This window comes from Sebastes umbrosus, chromosome 11 (assembly GCF_015220745.1).
Source record: "Sebastes umbrosus isolate fSebUmb1 chromosome 11, fSebUmb1.pri, whole genome shotgun sequence".
NCBI lineage: Eukaryota > Metazoa > Chordata > Actinopteri > Perciformes > Sebastidae > Sebastes > Sebastes umbrosus.
In genome coordinates, this window is record NC_051279.1 from 15,629,196 (window position 1) to 15,648,660 (window position 19,465).

General features: G+C 42.8%; 2 protein-coding genes across 4 annotated transcripts in view; one reads left to right on the forward strand and one right to left on the reverse strand.

The window, feature by feature from the left end:
- Positions 1-19,465, reverse strand: part of LOC119496472 — a 76,453-nt gene that overhangs the window by 36,622 nt on the left and 20,366 nt on the right. The window lies entirely within an intron of this gene.
- On the forward strand, positions 7,846-17,546 carry crabp2a (cellular retinoic acid binding protein 2, a). Of its 2 annotated transcripts, XM_037783804.1 has the most exons (5): positions 7,846-7,892; positions 9,366-9,559; positions 14,044-14,222; positions 14,752-14,868; positions 16,874-17,546. In XM_037783804.1, exons 2-5 carry the CDS (start codon positions 9,478-9,480, stop codon positions 16,922-16,924), a joined length of 429 nt encoding a protein of 142 aa, XP_037639732.1. In that variant the 5' UTR covers positions 7,846-7,892; positions 9,366-9,477; the 3' UTR covers positions 16,925-17,546. The 2 variants fall into 2 exon arrangements, with proteins under 2 accessions (XP_037639732.1, XP_037639731.1); XM_037783803.1 differs by lacking the exon at positions 7,846-7,892 and having other exon boundaries at positions 9,225-9,559.

A 19,465-nucleotide genomic window follows, 5' to 3' on the forward strand; every position in this document is an offset into this window, starting at 1 on the left:
CAGAGTTTCTCCACAAAGAATCACACAAAAGCACCACTTTATCTTGTGTTTACCAGAGATGTGCTCATAAGTTTCTTGGAAATAAGTCTTTCAGCATGAAAAAAGCATAAAAAAATAAATATTAATTAAAGAAATCTTAGTCGACTAAGACCAAAACAACTGATTAGTCAACTGATTGATTACGAGGGGACGGCCCGACTGAAAACTGTTTTTTCTTTCTGAGAAAAAATGTATTCTACCTTAATTTGAGAAATTCAAGTCATCTTTCTTTGCGTTGTACTCTGGGGCATTTTCTCTCTGCCTTGGAGCACATAGCCTAAATGTAAAGTAACAGTAGCTTACTGAGCAGAGTAGACAGCCAAAGGCATATGGAAGATTAGTAAATATATTACTATTAATGAGCCTCAACACGCTCTCCTCACATGCTGAGACTGCAGACACACAGATGATGGCAGTATTGCACAACTTTGTTGTTTGTCAACTGAAAGAGGTCAAAGTTGTAGTAGCCACTTTTCTATTATTTAACCTTTTTAACTGTGTTTTTAGATGTATGTGTATAACTGTGGATGTAGGCTGATGTTGGTCAGGTTCGTTTTGTTTTTTTATATCAGCTGTTTGCATCCACCAAATCAGAAATGCACATTTGAGCACACGAATCAACCAGGTACGTCTCAGATGGATGTTCTCCATCACTTTCTCGCTCTCTTTTCCACACAGATTCTTGAATGTGTGTATCCATGCTAGAGGCCTACAGTACATTGACTAATTCTCTATTCCTTAAACCTTAAATTTAATCCTTTAAAATTTAACTTTAAACTATTTCAAAGGAAACAATGTACATTAAGCAACATTCAAATAAATGTAAATGTACCCGAGTTAGCTGAGAAGCCAGTTTGATTTGAAGTTGATGAAACCAGACAGACCTGGAGGAGCTGAATCATGCATAATCTTATAAACTAGACAGAAGCTTTTGTATTTCATGAGGTTTTCCAAGCTAACCTCTTATGAGTTGGGATTAACCTACTGTTAGTAATTGATGATTAAAAAGTTGATTAAGCACAGATTTATTTAGTAAAATGCACGATGTAAGCACAATATTTATGGAAGCAACGAAGCCTTTAAAACTAGATTATAATTCAGGGACCCTCTTAAAGATAATGTAATAATGCAGGTGTTGCCTTAAATACTTTTTGCATTTGTATTTATTAGTTTCCTGATAGGTCAATAGGGCATGCAATAGGTCCAGCTGATTATGAAGTTTAAGAGTGCCCTCTGCTGGACCACAAAGCAAACTATTTCAAATGGTGTGTTGTGCTTATAGACTGTACATTTTCTAACAGGTCACTACAGTTTAAATATAAAATGTTTCCCATGTTCAAATGCAAGTTTGAATTTCGAATAAAAAGTGACATATTAAACTATTTTTCACAATCTAATTGCCACACAGTGAACCTGAATCTTTTGAGTTACCTGCTTTGCCTGGTTGCTAACCCAGCCTTCACCTTTTTCACTGTCTAAACTCTGGTAACTTTGACCTAACCTTATTTCTAAAACCAAGTCCTAAACCCCTAAAAGGCTCTGTGACAACTGGAGGTTTAACCTGTTGACTAAAAAAGCTTTTTCTGAGGCAATGAACCTGCCCATCTTTGCTTCCAAAGGCGATTATATTCCAGTGCCAAGTGAAAATAACTCCACACACTGTGATCATTGAAACGAAACTTTTGCAAAAAGTTAGTCTCACTCAAGAAGCAGATGAGAGAGAGAGGAAACTTTAACCCACCAACAAGCTCTTATTTTTGCTGCAGGATCTTAGCGTGCAGTTGCAGCACAAAAAGTTTGTTAAATTGGATTTGGTGCATCGACTGCATTATGTCTGAGTCTGAGCTGGTATTCGTGCTCACAGATGATCCCTTTGGAAAGAAAAGCAGCCCTGATCTTGTAAAGCTTGTATAACTTTCCATTCTGCACATCCTTTCCTTCTATAATTTTCTGCTTCGTGATTCTTTTACAGAGACAGAAAAAGAAAAATTGTTTCTTAGTTTATAATTCAGTTTTTCTCACAGGCCGTTGGCGAAGTCATATGATCATGAAGGAATCACAGGACATACCTAAACTTGTTATTTTTCTGTTTCCTGCCCAGAGGCACCAGGGAATGATATGTCTGCTGAGTGCTATACAAGACAACTAAGAAAAAACAATAAAACACATAAATATGTTACCATGTCGTCAGGTAATTCTGGAGACTTGAGGGACCTAAACTTGTCACTTACAGTAACAGTGACCGGAGGCTGACCTCCAGTGAAATATTCAACTATGACCATTCCTAATCCATGACATCATCATAGTGTCTCACACACACATGCACATACAGTATAGTCGCATATAGCACACATTCAGTCACATGCATACACATGCTGACTGCGGACACACGCACAATCATGGGTGAGGAAAAAGAAAAGGCGAACAACAATCGTTGACTCGGGTCAAAGAGGAAAGGCGACGAGAGAATAAAAGAATGAGTGCGGAGTGAGAGGCGGTGTGAGGGTGGAGGGGCAGAGCGGTAGGATGCAAGAAGAAGAAGGAGGGGTAACGCGATAAAAAAAAAAAAAAAACAGGGCTGCACTTTTATTGAACTTTTTTAGCGGTTTTTAGAAAAAACAAAACACATGCACATAAAACAAGGTGGAAAGCAGCGAGAGTATGGGAACCAGCGCTTGTTTTTCTTCTCGGCTTTCCACCTCTACTCCCGTCCACTGTACTTCACACATGAACATCTCTATCTACTTCACTTCCTTTCTTTACATATTTGACCTCCCTCTTCTCAACGCTTCCCTTCTGTTGTCCTCTATATCTTCCTGTTGAGCGTAAAGCAATTCAGCATCATTCAGCCCATTCAATGCTGTTTTACAGTGCTGTTGTCACGTAGCACCTCGGAGGGGCCCGTGGGCTCGTTAAACCGTAGGTGGCAGCGACCGAGTGGACAAACTGCAAAAACAGAAGGGTGGTTTGGAACAAGAATGGGACCAAATTAAAAATAACTTTCACAATATAAACTTTTCAAAAAAAGTTTTCAGTTTTCAGCAAATCTTCAGCTTTCCTCTTTTCCTAATCTAACCTCTCTCAACTCTCGCTCTCCCTCCGTCCAGACCAACTCATAACAAATGAGCACGATAATTAGAACCACAAAGACTCGAGGGGGAGGGAAGAGAGATTTTAGGAGTTGGGTAGGGTCGGGGGGGTGAAGGACAAAAGGAATAGAGTGTGAGTAATACAGGCGTCTGGGTGCAACTGCCCAGGCATCTGGAGGTTTAGTCTCATGTACACAAGGAGACTCAGCTTGACTCATACACACACAACACAAAAATTCCCTGGTAGAGTGACGAGATGTGTGTGGGCAGGATTTTAAAGAAATGTCTGACACTTGATTCCCTGTAATATCTGATTTTACCCAAGAATAATAATAAACGAGTAACAAATGTCTGGTTGATTTCAACACACACACATGCATGCACACACACACACACATTTCTGTAGACAAAGCTGCATTTACAGCATTCACACAAAGCTGACCTCGTCTTGCCATGAAAACAATGAACTTTTGCCCCCTAAACTTTTTTTTCTTTTAGGATTTTGGCAAGCTGTGATTACACACATTATATTCACAATACCTCAAGCACACAAGGGCACACTCCTGCACACTTTCAGTCTCCATTCTCTTTCTCAGTTCCTCTTTTCTTATCTTTTTCCTCTCTGATGTTTGGTCTGCACACAATTTGGGCTGTGAATTTTTGGCTTTTTGGACCCATATGACCTCCCGCTGTATACGCCTGTGAGCCCTGAGTGGTTTATGCATGTCAGACTGTAATTTTTAGAGGTCCGAGGAGGAAGAACTGCGCAGTATTTCATAAGGAAAGAGCAAAGATTAAAGAAAAGGACACCACTTTGTGTCACAGAACAGTCTTTGTTTCTTTCCTGTCCAGCTAATCTCCGCGCAACCCTTCAGATTTATCGTACGACCCCTTGGGGAGGTCCTAACCCCCCCGCTGACACAGAAGTAAATCATAAGGGGAAAATACTGTAATTCGTGACACTTTTGTCTGCATGCATGTGCACTTCTTGCCCAGTGGCTTCCTGTGAGGGTAAAGGCCACCGATAATGACTTCCAGGAGTTGGCGGTGGGGAAGACCAGGGTCAAGTTCACATCTGGGATTACCGGGGTTACTGGGGTGAGCAGTTTTTACTAGAGGTCATATGGATGATAAAGTGGAGAATGCCACTGAAGTGTGATATTACTACGGGCTGATCACACACACACACACACTTTCACATGCACAAGCTTTAACGTGTGCAGACAAGCAGCTCCTTTTCAAAAATTGCGATTGCAACATGAATGCAATACAGGCCACAACTGCAATAGGACACCACGACACTAAACATGCAGCAATTGTTGCATGAAGTGTAATATGGTGCATGTAGTTTCCCAGTTCTCTTTGGGACAATAAATAGTCTGTAGACAGAGTGGATGTTCCACAGATATCGTTCAAATCTGTGTCATTTGAATGAGGAGAGGAAATAGGAAACAATAAGCAGCACAAGAGGAAGTGAGCGGGGAGATATTGTAGAGTTCACCCCGGGGAGAGTGTTGATACAAGGTTCAGCCTGACTTGAACGAGACGGAGTGAAACCAAAGAGAGACAGAGAGAGAGAGAGAAATGGTCTCTGTCTCTCTCGTTATCATGATTTCATGTTTTTCGAAAACAATCAATTTTCAGATGCCTGATTAAATTATGGTGACAGAAAAACATATAAAAACACGAATTATGGGGATATAAAAAGTTAGAACTGGAAGTAATGATTATTTTCATCGTGGATAAATATGTTGATCATTATGAAAATAATGATTTTCTAAAGTCTAAAGTGACGTCTTTAAATTGCTTGTTTTCTCCACCAATAGTTAAAAACTCAAAGATATTAAAACTAAATTTATATAAAACAGAGAAAAGCAACAAATCCTCACAGTGGAGAAGCTGGAAACAGCAAAAGTCTGGATATTTTGCCTGATGAAGGACTGAAATGGTTAATTGATTATCAAAATAGTTGGTGATTCATTTTCCATCAATCAATTAATCAACTAAGTATCAGGACGTCCAAAAGAGAAACAGAACATTCAGCATTAATAAAGCTGTTTCTTTCTGTTATTCTTTCTGGTGTCATCGGGTGTGTTCTGTCGTGAACTCGGCCTGATGAGTCAAACATTACTGTAAACAATTCACAATACTCTTTGTTTTACTTGCTAGTGTGAATCTCTGCGTTGGCAGTTGGAGGTATCAGTTACCAAAGAGGTTATTAGTATGAGAAAGAACACAGATGAAGATGCCAGAACAAAAGAGGTGAACAGTATACGGGTGGATTTTACTTGGAAGGGAACATAAGGAAACGAAGATGAGTGAAATAAAGTTGGCACCGGAGGAGCAAACTAATACCTCTCACGCCTCCAAAGACAGAGGAGTCTCTCTTTACATATCTGTGGCCTTCATTCTTTCTCTGTTTCTCAACCTCTCCATCTCTGTCACTATCTGTTTGCCTTTGATCTCCCAGCTCTCTCGCTCTCCGTCTCTCTTTGCTGACTCACACCCTATCCTTTTCTCCGCAACAATGAGATAAAAAATGACCTGCACTCCAGTCTCTAACTTTCTCACTAACGTTTCCCCCCCCTTTCCATCCTCTCCCCTTCTGTTTTCCCCTTCTCCCTCTCTTCAGCGTGTTTGAGGAATGTGTCAGAGCAGCACAAAAGAACAAAAGCTTGACAGGAGGAGGAGGAAGAAAAAGGAGAAAGGGGGGGGGCAGCAGAGAAAGTTGCGTGAGGTAAAGGAGAGGCAGAAAAGGAAAAGGGGGAACGGAAGGGAAGGAATGAGTGGAGAGAGAAAGGTTGAGAGGAGCAGAGCACGGTCCAGTGGATCTGAATGCTGAGCGGCGCTTTGTCATCACGTGCTGACATGCAGCATCACACACATTTCAGAGCTCTTTATCAAGCCCCCCCCCTCTGGACAGCAGGCACACAAGATGGGTGAGGCTGTCGCTGTGCTATACTGCACGGCTGCCTGTTTGATTCAGTGGCCTTTGATGCATTTCTTGTTGTGTCATGGTAATATGCTAATGGCCTGCGGCGAGGCTGAAGATGAATTTTCCACAACGCCAGACGGCTCTCTATTGTGACCTTTGTGTTTGCATCAGTCACTTTAAAACTGGGGGCATGATCAATTCCCTCTTTCTGAACAGAGCATGTTCGACAGACCACCATAGCAGCAGTGAGTGCAGACTGATACTGTGCTATAAATATATATATATATCCAAGGCTTATATTCTTGTTTTAGATGTGGAGCCATTGTGCCTTTACACTGTACTCTCCTACTTTACTGACCCTTTATTTCATTGTTGTCAGAGCCAAACCCTCAAAGGGGTTACCAACTGCAAGTCAGCTGCAAAAAGTGAACGACGGGAAAAGAAACAGAGAGGATGGGAGGTTGGAGAGGAAATTACAGTTGATTTGTCTGATGGCTCACCTCTGTTGTTTGGACCAGGAGTAACTTGTGAGGACATGCTGTGACTGTGGCACGGTGTGTGGCCAATGAGGTGTGTGTGTGTGTGTGTGTGTGTGTGTGTGTGTGTGCTGATAAAGGAGACAATGTGAGCGAGCTTTGTTCACATCAAACAGAGCTGCAGGGCCCGATGCAAAGCGCTGGATTTGGACGCAGGCCTTGTGCGTAAAAGCACGTATCCCGTTACCAAATATCAATCTGAGGCTAATATCCACCTTTGTTAGCCAGTGTGTCTGTGTTATAAGTCTGGCACTGATCCGGTGTATTAGCTGGGTGTGTATGTGTAGCCTATGGCTTTTTTCTGGGGGGTGGGGGTGATGCCTTTACCTCGCGCTAATTCGCCGTGCAGTGTAGCGGATGGGATCATCCATCAAGAGTCAATAGTTAACGTCGGCTTTGTGCCGTTGCCATCCATCATCCACGTGTGCGTGTGCGCAGACATACAGTGTGTGTGTGTGTGTGAGAGAGAGAGTGTGCATGCTCTTTATAGGACTACCTCCTATGAGTAAAAGTTAATTTTTGGTTTAATATGTAGTGCATGTTGTCTAAAAAACGTTCCATTGTATGTTTCCTACAACTGGAGCATGTTCTCACATTTCCAGTTAAAGTCAGGCATCATCTCTTTAATAATTCCTTTTATATGCACTGCCTATAAGGAAAAAGCATGCATTTACTTATGTTAAACCACAGCTCAAAAGTGTTAAAATGTTGTCCTTAAAGCCCAGTTTATTGTGGCCTCATGTTGTGCAGAACCAGTATTTCTACTTTGCATATCTGTGATGGTAGTACTGGCAAATGACAGTGGAGGACTTGATTGGGGCCATCTTTTAGTGGGCCTGTGCCCCTGACCCTGCCCCACTGGCCTGTCTGACGCGCTGCTCCACATGCCCCAGCATCACCTCCTCCTCTTCCCCCTTTCTTCCGTCCGAGCAGCGGGGGTGGGGGGGTTAAAAAGCTCTGAGGAGACGCCGCCGACCTGCGCCAATCCCACCTCTTATTTTAATCTCAGCCTCTCTCTCTCTCTCTCTTTGCCTCCCTCCTGGGTTCGGGGTGTTTTTTCCTCTGACGCAGGTCCCCGTTAAATGGATAGCCCACCGGTCGAGGGCCAGAAGCTGTATCCCATTACCACCGCTTTTATTTTTATGACACACCGCCGTGGCGCACAGGAGGCTGGGGGTGAACTTGGACTCCCTGTCTCTCTCCTCACACACACACACTCTCACACTCTCTCTCTCACACACACACACAAACACACTCACTCACACACACACACACACACACACACACAAACACACTCTCTCACACACACTCACACTCACACTCACAGCAGCTCTGCCATCCACTCACTCAGTCTGCCAGTTGACTGGTTCTTCCTTCGCACCGCCCTGCCAAGACGACATGTTCTGTCAACAGACTGGCCTGGCTGACATCCTCCCTGTTTTGCACTAATAATGTTCAGCGCATTGAAGTCATTCATTCAACCGAGCTATTACTGGCTGCATCACAAGTGTGCAGACACATCACACACCTGAACATTTTATATAATATATATTAAAAGGGACTATTTGTAACTTTCAGAAATGCTTGTTAACAGCGCCACCTGTGGCTGTTAAGTCAACGAAAGTCAGTGTCGGGGTCGAGCTTGCTCGCTCTAAATAGACATGAACGAGCATCGCTCAAAACAGTGAGGCGACACACGTCAGCTAAAACCACAATATCACTCTATATTTCACCTGCTTGGCAGTAATGTTAGCTGACCAGATGAAGATCTCTCCATGAATCACTGCTGATCCTAATGTTGGCTTTTCACAAAAGCGGGTCGGTGCCGGGGCTGAAGCAGGAAGAGAAACGTTATCGCCTCCCGACTGCGCCCACAGGGAGACACCGGCACCCGGTCGGAGACGATAACGTTTCTCGCTGCGGAGCCCCGTCACTTCACAAGACACGGAAAACCTCTGTTGGTCTGGAGGAGCTGCAGCAGTTATTTCTGCACAAACGTCCACTGTACATTCACTAGATATTCTCAGAGCTACTAACTCTTCTGCAGTGTGTAGTGAGCGCGCGTTCACGTGTAGAGGTGGAGCGAGACAGCGAGAACACGCGCGGTGTGAATGAAGGCAAGCAGGCAGAGGAGCAGTGACTCCAGCCATACGCCAGCGCACATATGCGAGCGCATGGGATCCTGACCCGGTAGATTTATACGCTTAAAAAGTTACAAACAGTCCCTTTAATACAAAATATATTCACATTACAATCAAATTACACATATTACTGGGTGCATTCCATATTTAAAACACAAATATTGACAATTTATATAATTTGTATTATACTATTATTATTATTAGTAGTAGTAGTAGTAATGTTTTTTGATATAAAGTCTGCACAGGAGGTTTTTCTCCAGAGCGCACAGGACCATCTGGGCGCGGTCACTTTTGGCTGATTCAAGGTCCGCGCGTGGATGAGACGCGTCTATGGGCAGCAGCTCTAAAGTGCACATGTTGCCTTCAGGGGCGTGGTCAGGCTGGTGCACTAAGGGCACTTTGCCTGTATAGTCTGTTGGCCTGCGGGGCGTGCCCGTATAGAAAGGAGGCGTGTTCATCCCTACACAAGTAGGTTTGCTCTCAGTGCCATTCATTTGCAGCGCAGCCACTTATACAGCGCACCGGCACATAGGTGAGATCAGAGCTCAGACTGTCGCTCACTCATCCTGGGAAGAGAGCAGAAGGAACTGGACCGGCAGAGTCAAACCATCACACACACACACAGACACACACACACACACACAGAGATTCATAAGAGACAGTTTTTGTCTCAAGACGCGCACGGACCGCAGCGCACCGGCCTCTTGGACCAGTTCAATTACCTGCAGCCTAATAACATGGAGCGCAAAACCCCCGATTTCTCCGGCACCTGGGACATGAAGAGTTCAGAAAACTTCGACGAGCTCTTGAAAAAGTTGGGTAAGTGTTGGAAATTATTATTCTTAAAAAAAAAAAAAAAAAACTCACTGTGGCCGAATGAGTCAGCTCTATGGTAATTTGTTTTGCGCAAGAGTGGTTTCTTATAAAGCTTTTTATATCTGTGCGTAATAATGAGATCAGATGTGTCAGTTTGCGTCAGCTCAAACTGCATGGAGCTTTCTCAGCACATTATATTATAGGTCAAATCTTCCTCTGTGCCCATTGCACCAGCAGAGGATCACCCACTGTACTGCATGGGTGGGGGGTCTTTGTCATTCTGCACAAACCCAAAACTCAATGCTTGGCCCAAAGCCAGCCTCACTCACCCCTCATCCTCTCCTCCTCTCCTCTCACCCTTTGGCCTAACCCTGACAACACAATAGAGACAAACGGCTGCACATCTGTCTGTGCTGCAGCCTCAGATTGTGTGTGTGTGTGTGTGTGTGTGTGTGTGTGTTGAAGAGGACCGTTATGGGATGATACAGTGCCGGACAGCCACCACATTATCTGAAGTGACAGTCACCTGCTGCTGAGATTCATACTGTTTTGTTATGGGCTAAATCACTGGTGCATATGGAGTCTGGACAGGCGTAGGAGGGGTATATGTGTGTGTGTGTGTGTGTGTGTGTGTGTGTGTGTGTGTGTTAAAGAGGACCGTTATGGGATGATACAGTGCCGGACAGCCACCACATTATCTGAAGTGACAGTCACCTGCTGCTGAGATTCACACTGTTTTGTTATAGGCTACATCACTGGTGCATATGGAGTCTGGACAGGCGTTGGGGTATGTGTGTGTGTGTGTGTGTGTGTGGAGTCAGAGCCGTCTGTCGTTAGTAGCCAATTCCCATTAGCTGACTTGCCAGGGCACCTGGAATTCATATCATCACATAAGCGCACACACGGAGAGATGACTGAATGCCACCCACCCGCACACACACACTGTCCACTGCATATAGATGTTATTGAAATAGCTGTCAAGTGGCACTATTGTTCTGAATATAGACACATCACCACTTGGTGGGACTGTGAATTCCAACTTCTCTGTTAGACTGATGCACCGATTAGCGTTTAATATGCAGTCTCTAATTCTGTCTCTTTATCTCCACCTCCTTCTGCGGAAAGTGGGTGGGCTATAACAAAGGAAAAATGGCAATGTGATGATAGGGCACCGCTGTGCGCAATAGTGAGAGGGGCAGGTTCGTTTGTGCGCATTTGTGCATGATTTTGTATGGGTATATGCTTGTGTGTAAGAGTGCCAAAGAGAGAGGTGTGATACAAGTATTCATGGAGGAGGAACTGCAACAGGAATGCACGCTAAACACCACTAAGTGACACTAGTCTATCTTTCACACACAGTAAATACCACCATGTGTCATCCCTCTGCACGGGCATGACTGACGGAGAGCAATGGCCCTCGGTTTCATTGGGGGGCAAAGCACAGATGGACGCAGCCTGTCACCACCCTCCTCCTTCCCTCCATCCTCTCTTCCTTTCCTCACTCCTGCTCTCCTCCCCTTGTCCCAAATGCTTCCTCTGCCCTCTGCCCTTTGACCTCTGACCCTGACCGTCTGTCTATTTGTGTGTCCTCATGTGGCCAGGTCTGTGTGAATTTAAGCATTTTGGTCAAAAGTCTGTTCAGGTAATTTCGAACTTCTAACAACTGGTAGTTACTTGAGAAGGTTCCCAAATGGTCCACAGGCTGGGACTCGACTCCTCAGACTGAAGAGGTCAGTTTAGTGTCTGCAGGTCGGTTTGTTGCCTGAAATAATCTGGACTTCTAGGAAGGACAAATTTGTTCTCAAGCAGAGTTATATTTTCAACTAAAGTTCCTGGAGCTATAAGGCATCATTTTATAAATAGATCATCGGAAGTGGTACCAAGTTTAAGTATTTTTTTGTTTATTTATAGGTTATTTGTGTTTTAGGGCTAAATCCATACGTTGACTATAATTTTTTTATAACTTTTTATACAAATATCTTTTGTTTCTCAATAGTTATAGGAGTAGTGGTCACCTTTAAGTGATCACTATTAAATTTTAAACTGCTAAATCACTTAGTCCAAAATGACACAAAATGGTTAAAAAGGCAACGAAACCAATGATAGAAGAGAGAAAAGCTGCAAATCCCCACATTTTTAGAATCTGAAACAAGCAAAATTGGTGGAAATTAATTTTCTATTGATTGACTAATCGATGCAGTATGCAGTGGTGGAAGAAGTATTTATATCCTTAACTTAAATAAAAGTTGCAATGCCACAATGCAAAAATACTTAACTGTAAGTAAAGGTAAAAACTTTTCTAAAGTAAAAGTATTGTCAGCAAAATGTATACGTACCAGCAGATTATTTTATATATATTTATATATATATATATAAAAAATAATCACATTTTTCTGTGAATAAACAGTAATATGTTTCCGGACGCACTGAACTGTAATTACCAGGTCACTTCCTGATGGCCTTCTTGGCGGTTGGAGACGAGTAACCATGGTAACTCGTACCAACCTCAGGTGACCAAACGATGATTTGTGAGAATCATCAAGTCCAAACTAATTTAAAGTACTAGTGTTAACTATATTATGCCTATAGCAAAGTGGAATCTTATACTTACACTTAACTTGAAGTGTTATTGACGTTACAGAGCTGTCCTCCATTGTCTGTTATGAGCTTTGTCGTTACTGCTGCATTGCTTTGTGGGATATTTATGCCACCGTAGTGTCCACTGTTTGAAAACTGTAATATTTCACCGGAAATAGTATGTAATTTGCATACTATTGGTTTCATACGTACAAAAAAATCGCATATACTGTATACATGTAGTATATGCTACTAAATAGCATGTTGTATGGAATTTTGGACGCAACCCGTATGTCTGTGAAACTGGTGCTAAATATAAGAAAATAAAAAAGACATTAATAAGACACTGATTCGGGTACAGTCCGATGCCAGAGGTAACAATCAGTCTTACACAGAGTTTTACACAACACAAAATTAATCTGCACATGATGACAATGCACATAAATATTGCGTTGTATGTGCAGCACATACAGTGCATACAGTGTACAGCCTGGACATCCTGATGCAGGCTGAATGACTGTGCATTTCAGAGTGTGTATATATTTACCCTTGGTGACAGGTGGGAATGTGTGAGAGGTGAGGAGTGCGAAACCCAACTCGACGGCAGATACACGCTGGACGACGTACATACACACTTCGCCCTCACACTTGAGCCGAGATCTTCACACACACAGACCACTGCACCATGTCTGTCTGACTCCCCTCCCTCCCTCCCTCCCTCCTTCCCTCCATCCATCCATCCACACCAGTCTGCTCCTGGTTCCCTCTCTTTTCCCACACTGTATCATCAGTTTTACTGCATAGGAGTGTGCTATCTGTCTGTGTGGTTGAATTAAGGGGAATAACGCAGATTGCATTGCAGACGGTACAAATCCCCATATTAGTCAGTGTGTTGAGTCTGTGTGTGTGTGTATAGAGATGATTAAGTCAGAGGGGAATGCAGATGTGCTGGGCATGACCTCATTGTTTCCTCTGTCATCATTATTGGACAGAGCTGTGCAATGCTAGGCTGCTCCTTTTACACTGAGTGTGCAGGGGAATGCTATGAATAAATAGCAACACCACAAACACACACACACAGACAGGGCCTAAGGCCTGTGGTTATACATAGTTTGGTAAAAACTGGTTTAGTTTGCTTTGCTCCTTAGGGATGAATCCTATCGACTGCTGCAGGAATGAGTCCTAAAATTTGAAAATGAGTTAGCATTTTAGCACTTCCAGTTCCCTCGTCTTAAAGTCAATTTTGTTCACATTTTTTGAATGGGTATTTGGTTAGATGCCTGAAATAAGGTCTGTGGTTAACACAAGCTTAAGAGATTTTCACGTTTTGTTTCGTCTTTTAGTATCCCACTCGTGAATTTTGAAGCTTTTACGTGTCTTAAAAAAGGTAGTTTCTAACAAAAGGCTAAATGAGACTACTAAACATCATCACGCCGAACACTAGTCCACCTTTAGCTTAGTGACGTCAAGTCTTGCAACTGTGTAGTTCGCTTATGTTAGCTTTTTACTTCTGGCGATTGCATTCACGCTTCAAAAATCATAAAAGTGGTGGTCATTTGTGAAGATTATCATGCCAAAGTACCAAAAACATTTGTTTGCAACAGAGTTTATTTTGTGCAATAATCCAAAATCCAATGGAAAAACCCATTGACTCTTTGTTGAGGGAACCTGTGCGATGCTACCGTCCTGGTTGGCCTACAAAAATATGTCATCCTTGCAGCACTCTATAAACCAACCCTGTGACCCAAAAAAGATCTGCCTTGTTCATTCAAAGTATCCACAACAGGCTGTGGAAGAACAAGTGTTTACTTGTGTCTTTGTGTGTGTTGTCCTTTATATGAACCCCAAATCTCTTCTCACATATACTCTTTCTTACTGTCTTACGTGTGTGTGTGTGTGTGTGTTTTTAGGTGTGAACAAGATGCTGCGTATGATTGCGGTGAAGGCAGCCTCCAAGCCACTGGTGGAGATCACGCAGGACGGAGAGACGCTATCCATTAAAACCTCAACCACGGTCCGCACCACCCACATCACTTTCACTGTGGGGCAGGAGTTCAATGAGGCCACGGTGGACGGACGTCCCTGCACGGTACATAGCACTACTTTCTCTGCACACACACACGCACATAAGCAAACACACACACACAGAGAATAAATGGGCGTTTGGGGAGGCAGCTGTCCAGATTACATCAATCTGTTTAATTTGGCTTTTCATCATATTTGGACTGATAGCATATCTTTACTCCTCCCTTAGTCTCTGAAGGCCTATCATGCTACGCTACGCTCCCTCACACTGTTTACGAGCCCTTTCAACTTCCCGTCTTCCCTCCGTTTCCCCTTCTTGGCCTTTCCTGCCCTCCGTCCCTCCCTAATTCTCCCCGTTGCTTTCCCCGTTTTCCCATACATGGCCTCTGTTTGGCCGTCTCCAAAGCAAACACATGCAACCAGATGAGCGCATCACAAGTTATCACCTCTCGGTGATCCCCCCGCTCCACCTTTGTTGTTTTCGTTCTCTCATTATCTCGCTTTCCCCTCTGAATGGCGTCGTATACATCTATACATCCAACAATTAACATGTGTCTAAAGGTTTTTCTTCTTCTCTCCTTCTCTGTCCTCAGAGTCTTCCATGTTGGGAAAGCGACAGTAAGATCAGCTGTGAGCAGACTCTGCAGAAAGGAGAAGGGCCGAAGACGTCTTGGACCCGAGAGATCACCAATGACGGCAAACTGATCCTGGTAAAGCACACAAACTATCCACTGAACCAGAAATTAGATTTAGAAGCAACAAGCGTAACACTTTACTGTAGATTACAGAGCACAAACTCCAGTGTGATTTTGTGGTACACTTGGGGTATTAATGCAATTCTTAACCGTATCTACCTGTAGTGTTGTGGACATGTTTTGGGATTGAGACAGTTACATGTCAAATCAATTAAAGTATTGCTTTAAGCCTCATAAGGGCTAAGTAACTTTGCTAAAATTAAATCACCGACTTTATTTCTGACTGCACACACGCAATGTTCAGCTGCATCTTCCTACCCAAAACTGCATTACTATACCCCAGTATTTTTAGTAATTAGACATATAACAATTAAATAACAAATGAATGTACCCTTTAGTTATTTAATACTCTTTACAACATATTTAAAAACTTCTTAAAATGTAACATTTGTTTTGTAACCATGCTGTGCCCAGGATTTCATACATTTAAAATTAATTATACCTAAACTATACTGTAAATTCCCCGCGATATCAGTTACTTCACTTACTATTTAGGAATGACATTATTGTATCTCGCATCTCATATTTAATAAGTACCAGGAAATTAAAAAAAATACTTGCAGTGTATTTTTCTCTATGCCACTCTTAAAGTCTTCCTCCCTTGTAACGACATTTTTGTACTCGTAGCTTCTGGTATTTTATTATCACCCTATTTGGGCAACAAAATTACACTGTAATTTGCAGGCTATAACCTGAAGCGTTGCCTTTAGATTATATAATTATGTATTTGTGCTTAGAGTACTGGCAGAAGATAAAAGAGCTTCTGTCGTGATTACATATGCATGTACAGGCATCAGCTTGATGCCATAAAAGCCAGACATGGGAACTGATCAGAACAGGGAAAAGAAATATTTTTTCTGACAGCTACCAAAACTATCTTCTGTGAATAATAAGATGCCTGTCCCACAAACAAAACGGTATTTAATGAGAAACCCCACCAAGCTGGCACTTCAGGTTGACTGAAAACAATTTTGATAAGTATTTAAAACAATTATTTGACTAAATGCCGGTAAAGCAGTGCTGTGTCTCAATGCGCGTTCTTCCGTACTTACACTTGCTATTGAGTGCATAAGTGCGTTCACACTATGAGTTCCCGGATGGTGTACTCATAACGCTCAAAAAGTTAAGTGTGGAACACTGGACACTTCTCACCCTCAATGGTTGCCATCTTTGTTACGTAGCGGAAGGGGAGGCGCAGATAGGGGCATATTTTCTACCTTGCCTGATTCGACACAATCAAATGAGCAAACAAGCCAGCTAATATTTTGGTGGGCGACTATCGTGGTCAAAGTTGGCAGTTATGATCTGTCCGGTTGCAATTTGCCATTAAAAGGAAGAAGAAGAAGCAGTCAAATGTTGCAATCATAACTTACGTCATGCTCACTACAGCCGCGTTCGATTTGAGACAACTGCCGAAAATCACACACTACGCAAGTAAGTACATAGTGTACACAGTGTACTACATGGACGTGTACTAATGGAAGTATCCGAATGGAGACAGCGCAGTTCAACCAGAGATGACACATGCATCCTACACAGTCCTCTCTGGAGTGAATAGTTTTTGTTTTTTTTCACAAACTGTAAACAGAAGAAGTATTTATGGGGCGCTGGTTGCTTGAGGGTTGGCAGGAAGTTCAACTCCAAGTCTCCTGACGTGCTTTTAAGCACCAAACCCACAACGGCTATTTAGAAGCCAGCAGTAATAGAACGGTGTGAGTGTTTTGCACAGAGTTGCATGTTTGCAACAACAACTTTCCGTAAATGAGGTTTGTTCAAAACTGTTTGGCACAGTGAGATTATGTTGGTCTTAAGTGCTGGAAAAATAGCTCAATTTGGAGGTTTAGAGAAAATCCGCATTAATGACTTGTTCTACGAAATACTTAACTTTTAATATGAATTCACACTGAACTGTAGATAACCGTGCCAGTACTCTAACGTCCACATTCTCCTCTGTTTTCAGACCATGGGAGCAGATGATGTGATATGCACCAGAGTCTACGAGCGACAATGAACAAGAGCACTTCTCACTTTTCGTCCTTCCAGCCCCCCCCACCAGCTCGCCCTCCCTCTCCTGCGTCACCACTTGCATCTCTACGCTGGGAGATAGCAGTCTATAGTTTTATTCCAGTATCTCTGTTAGCTTCACTATGTAATACGCGTGGTAACTGTATCTAGTATGTCACATATCTACACGATGGTCTTAGGTCCTGAGTTGTCTGCCTGTCTCTCCAGCTCCATCAAACGTGACCAGCTGGGTTTTAAACATGAGAATGTGTGTTGGATTTGTTGAGTGACGGCTCATTTATTTGGCATTGTATGTGTGTGTGTGTGTGTGTGTGTGTTTGTGTGGCACCAGACGAGGTGTGAGACTATATTTGTAGATGTGTAAACCAATCTTTGAGCTCTTCCAGTTTCAGGTCAGTTTTGATGTGCCCCTCCTCTCTGTTCCTGTAGCCGCCGCCCCACAACTTTAACCTTTTCTATCTCACGCGAACATTTTATATTTATTACTACACTAGGAGTCTGATACAGTACTGCTAAAGTTTTTACTTTGTCTCTTTTATATGAAATGTGATCATAGGAAACAACACTTCTATGTGAAAACAATAAAGCACGATATTAACTCAGCCTGACGTCGACTCTTGGTCCTCCTGTACTGAAAACCATTAGGGGCATAAAAGCATTTAACAGCGCACATGTTTTATGGTTTGTGAGTGTAGCTGTGGAATATGTGCACATTAGACGGCTCCATCTTATTTTAGGCTTTCTGTCAGCTGTCTGCAACTAGAATAACTTGTCAGCCCCCCCCTTCTCTCAGTCTCTCTTGCTCCCTCTCAGTTTTTTGTCTCCCCATCCCTCCTATCCATCTCTCTCTGTCAATCATCTCTGCCCTCGTTATTCCTCCCTTGCCACGCTTCAAGGCTGAACATTTTTCCATTTGACTTTTTTTCTCCGTCTGCTCACTTTTATCACACATTTATATGTGGATCTGCTCATCCTGCAATTTTCCCTGGCATGTGAAGCGACATGCACAGAGCCAACCAGTTGCGGGAATGCCACTGTTGGACTCTGCTTATTTCCATTTCACTTGCCAGTTGGTTAAATTTGGTTCATATTTCTCTGGAAAGTCTTTGAAGGCTGTTTGACTTAAAGGAATAGTTCAACATTTTGGGAAATACGCTATGCGCTTTCTTGACGAGACTTAGATGAGAAGATTGATACCACCCTAATGTGTATACTGTATGTGTACATTTTAAACAAGAGCCAGCAGGCGGTTATCTTAGTTTATGACAAAGACTGGAAACAACTGGCTCAGTCCGAAAGCCTACCAACACCTCTAAAGCTCACTAATTAATGCGTTACATATTGTTTGTCTAATTCACACACAAACCGAAGTGTAAAAATTACAATTCACCGCGTTACGGGTGTCCGAGTGTGCCAGACTATTTCTTGTCTGGGACCTACAACTTCCTGGAGTCTTTGCTGGTTGCCAGGTAACTGTTCCTGGCCAAGAAATATGATACATTCATACGAAGTCGTGTTTACCGTGTTCACCTTAAGGGTCCATATGAACGCCTCCCTCTTGTCGTATTCACGACCTTAGGAGTGCACAATTTCTGAAAGCTCAGAGTTCATGAGTTGTGACGTGTTTGCTGATGTTTTCAGAAATGGCGGAGGCCATAGAGGTTAAGTTTTTGGTGGATGGTAAGTTAATTTATAGTAATATGTTTTGGTAAAGGAGGTTGCGCTTCAACAATGGGATTCACAGTGGAGTGCTAGACCCAAAGTCAAATAAGCATAAAAATGTGATAGGGTAGCACATCCCAGATTTCAAAATCAAGGAGAACAAAATACTAGCATTTCACTTGTTTAATTGGCTCACATCACATTAGACTACGTTATGAGGGCCAGCGATCGGCTTGAGTTTATCTAGAGTCACCAAAGTGGCACCCTGGAGGGCACCCCACATGGGTTTTGGGTCTGATAAATGCACGCATCCCTGAAGGTCAGCGCTCATTGGCATGTATTAGCTCCTTTTGCTAATACATTAGTTCCAAGCTTCCTTTGATCGCTCTCATGTTACCTGGATAACTTTGGCAATTCTAGAGCTAATACATGCCAACGAGCGCTGACCTCCGGGGATGTGTGCATTTATCAGACCCAAAACCCATGCGGGGTGCCCTCTGGGATGCCCCGGCCACTTTGGTGACTCTAGATAACCTCAAGCCGATCGCTGGGCCTCATAACGTATGTCTTTCATGATGTGAGCCAATTAAACAAGTGAAATGCTAGTATTTTGTCCTCCTTGATTCTGAAATCTTGGATGTGCTACCCTATCACATTTTCATATTTAATATAATGTAATCCTAGTGGTCTGCAGCTTGACAATATTTGATTTAAAACGGTATTTTGACACACATTTCACCCTTAACAAATATTGCACCTCCTGCGATTTGAAAATTGCAGTAGGCCATACTGCAATTTCAATAAAATTTCGATTAATTGTGCAGCTCTAACCACAAGCTCCATTTGAAGGCAGCAACAGTCCAGT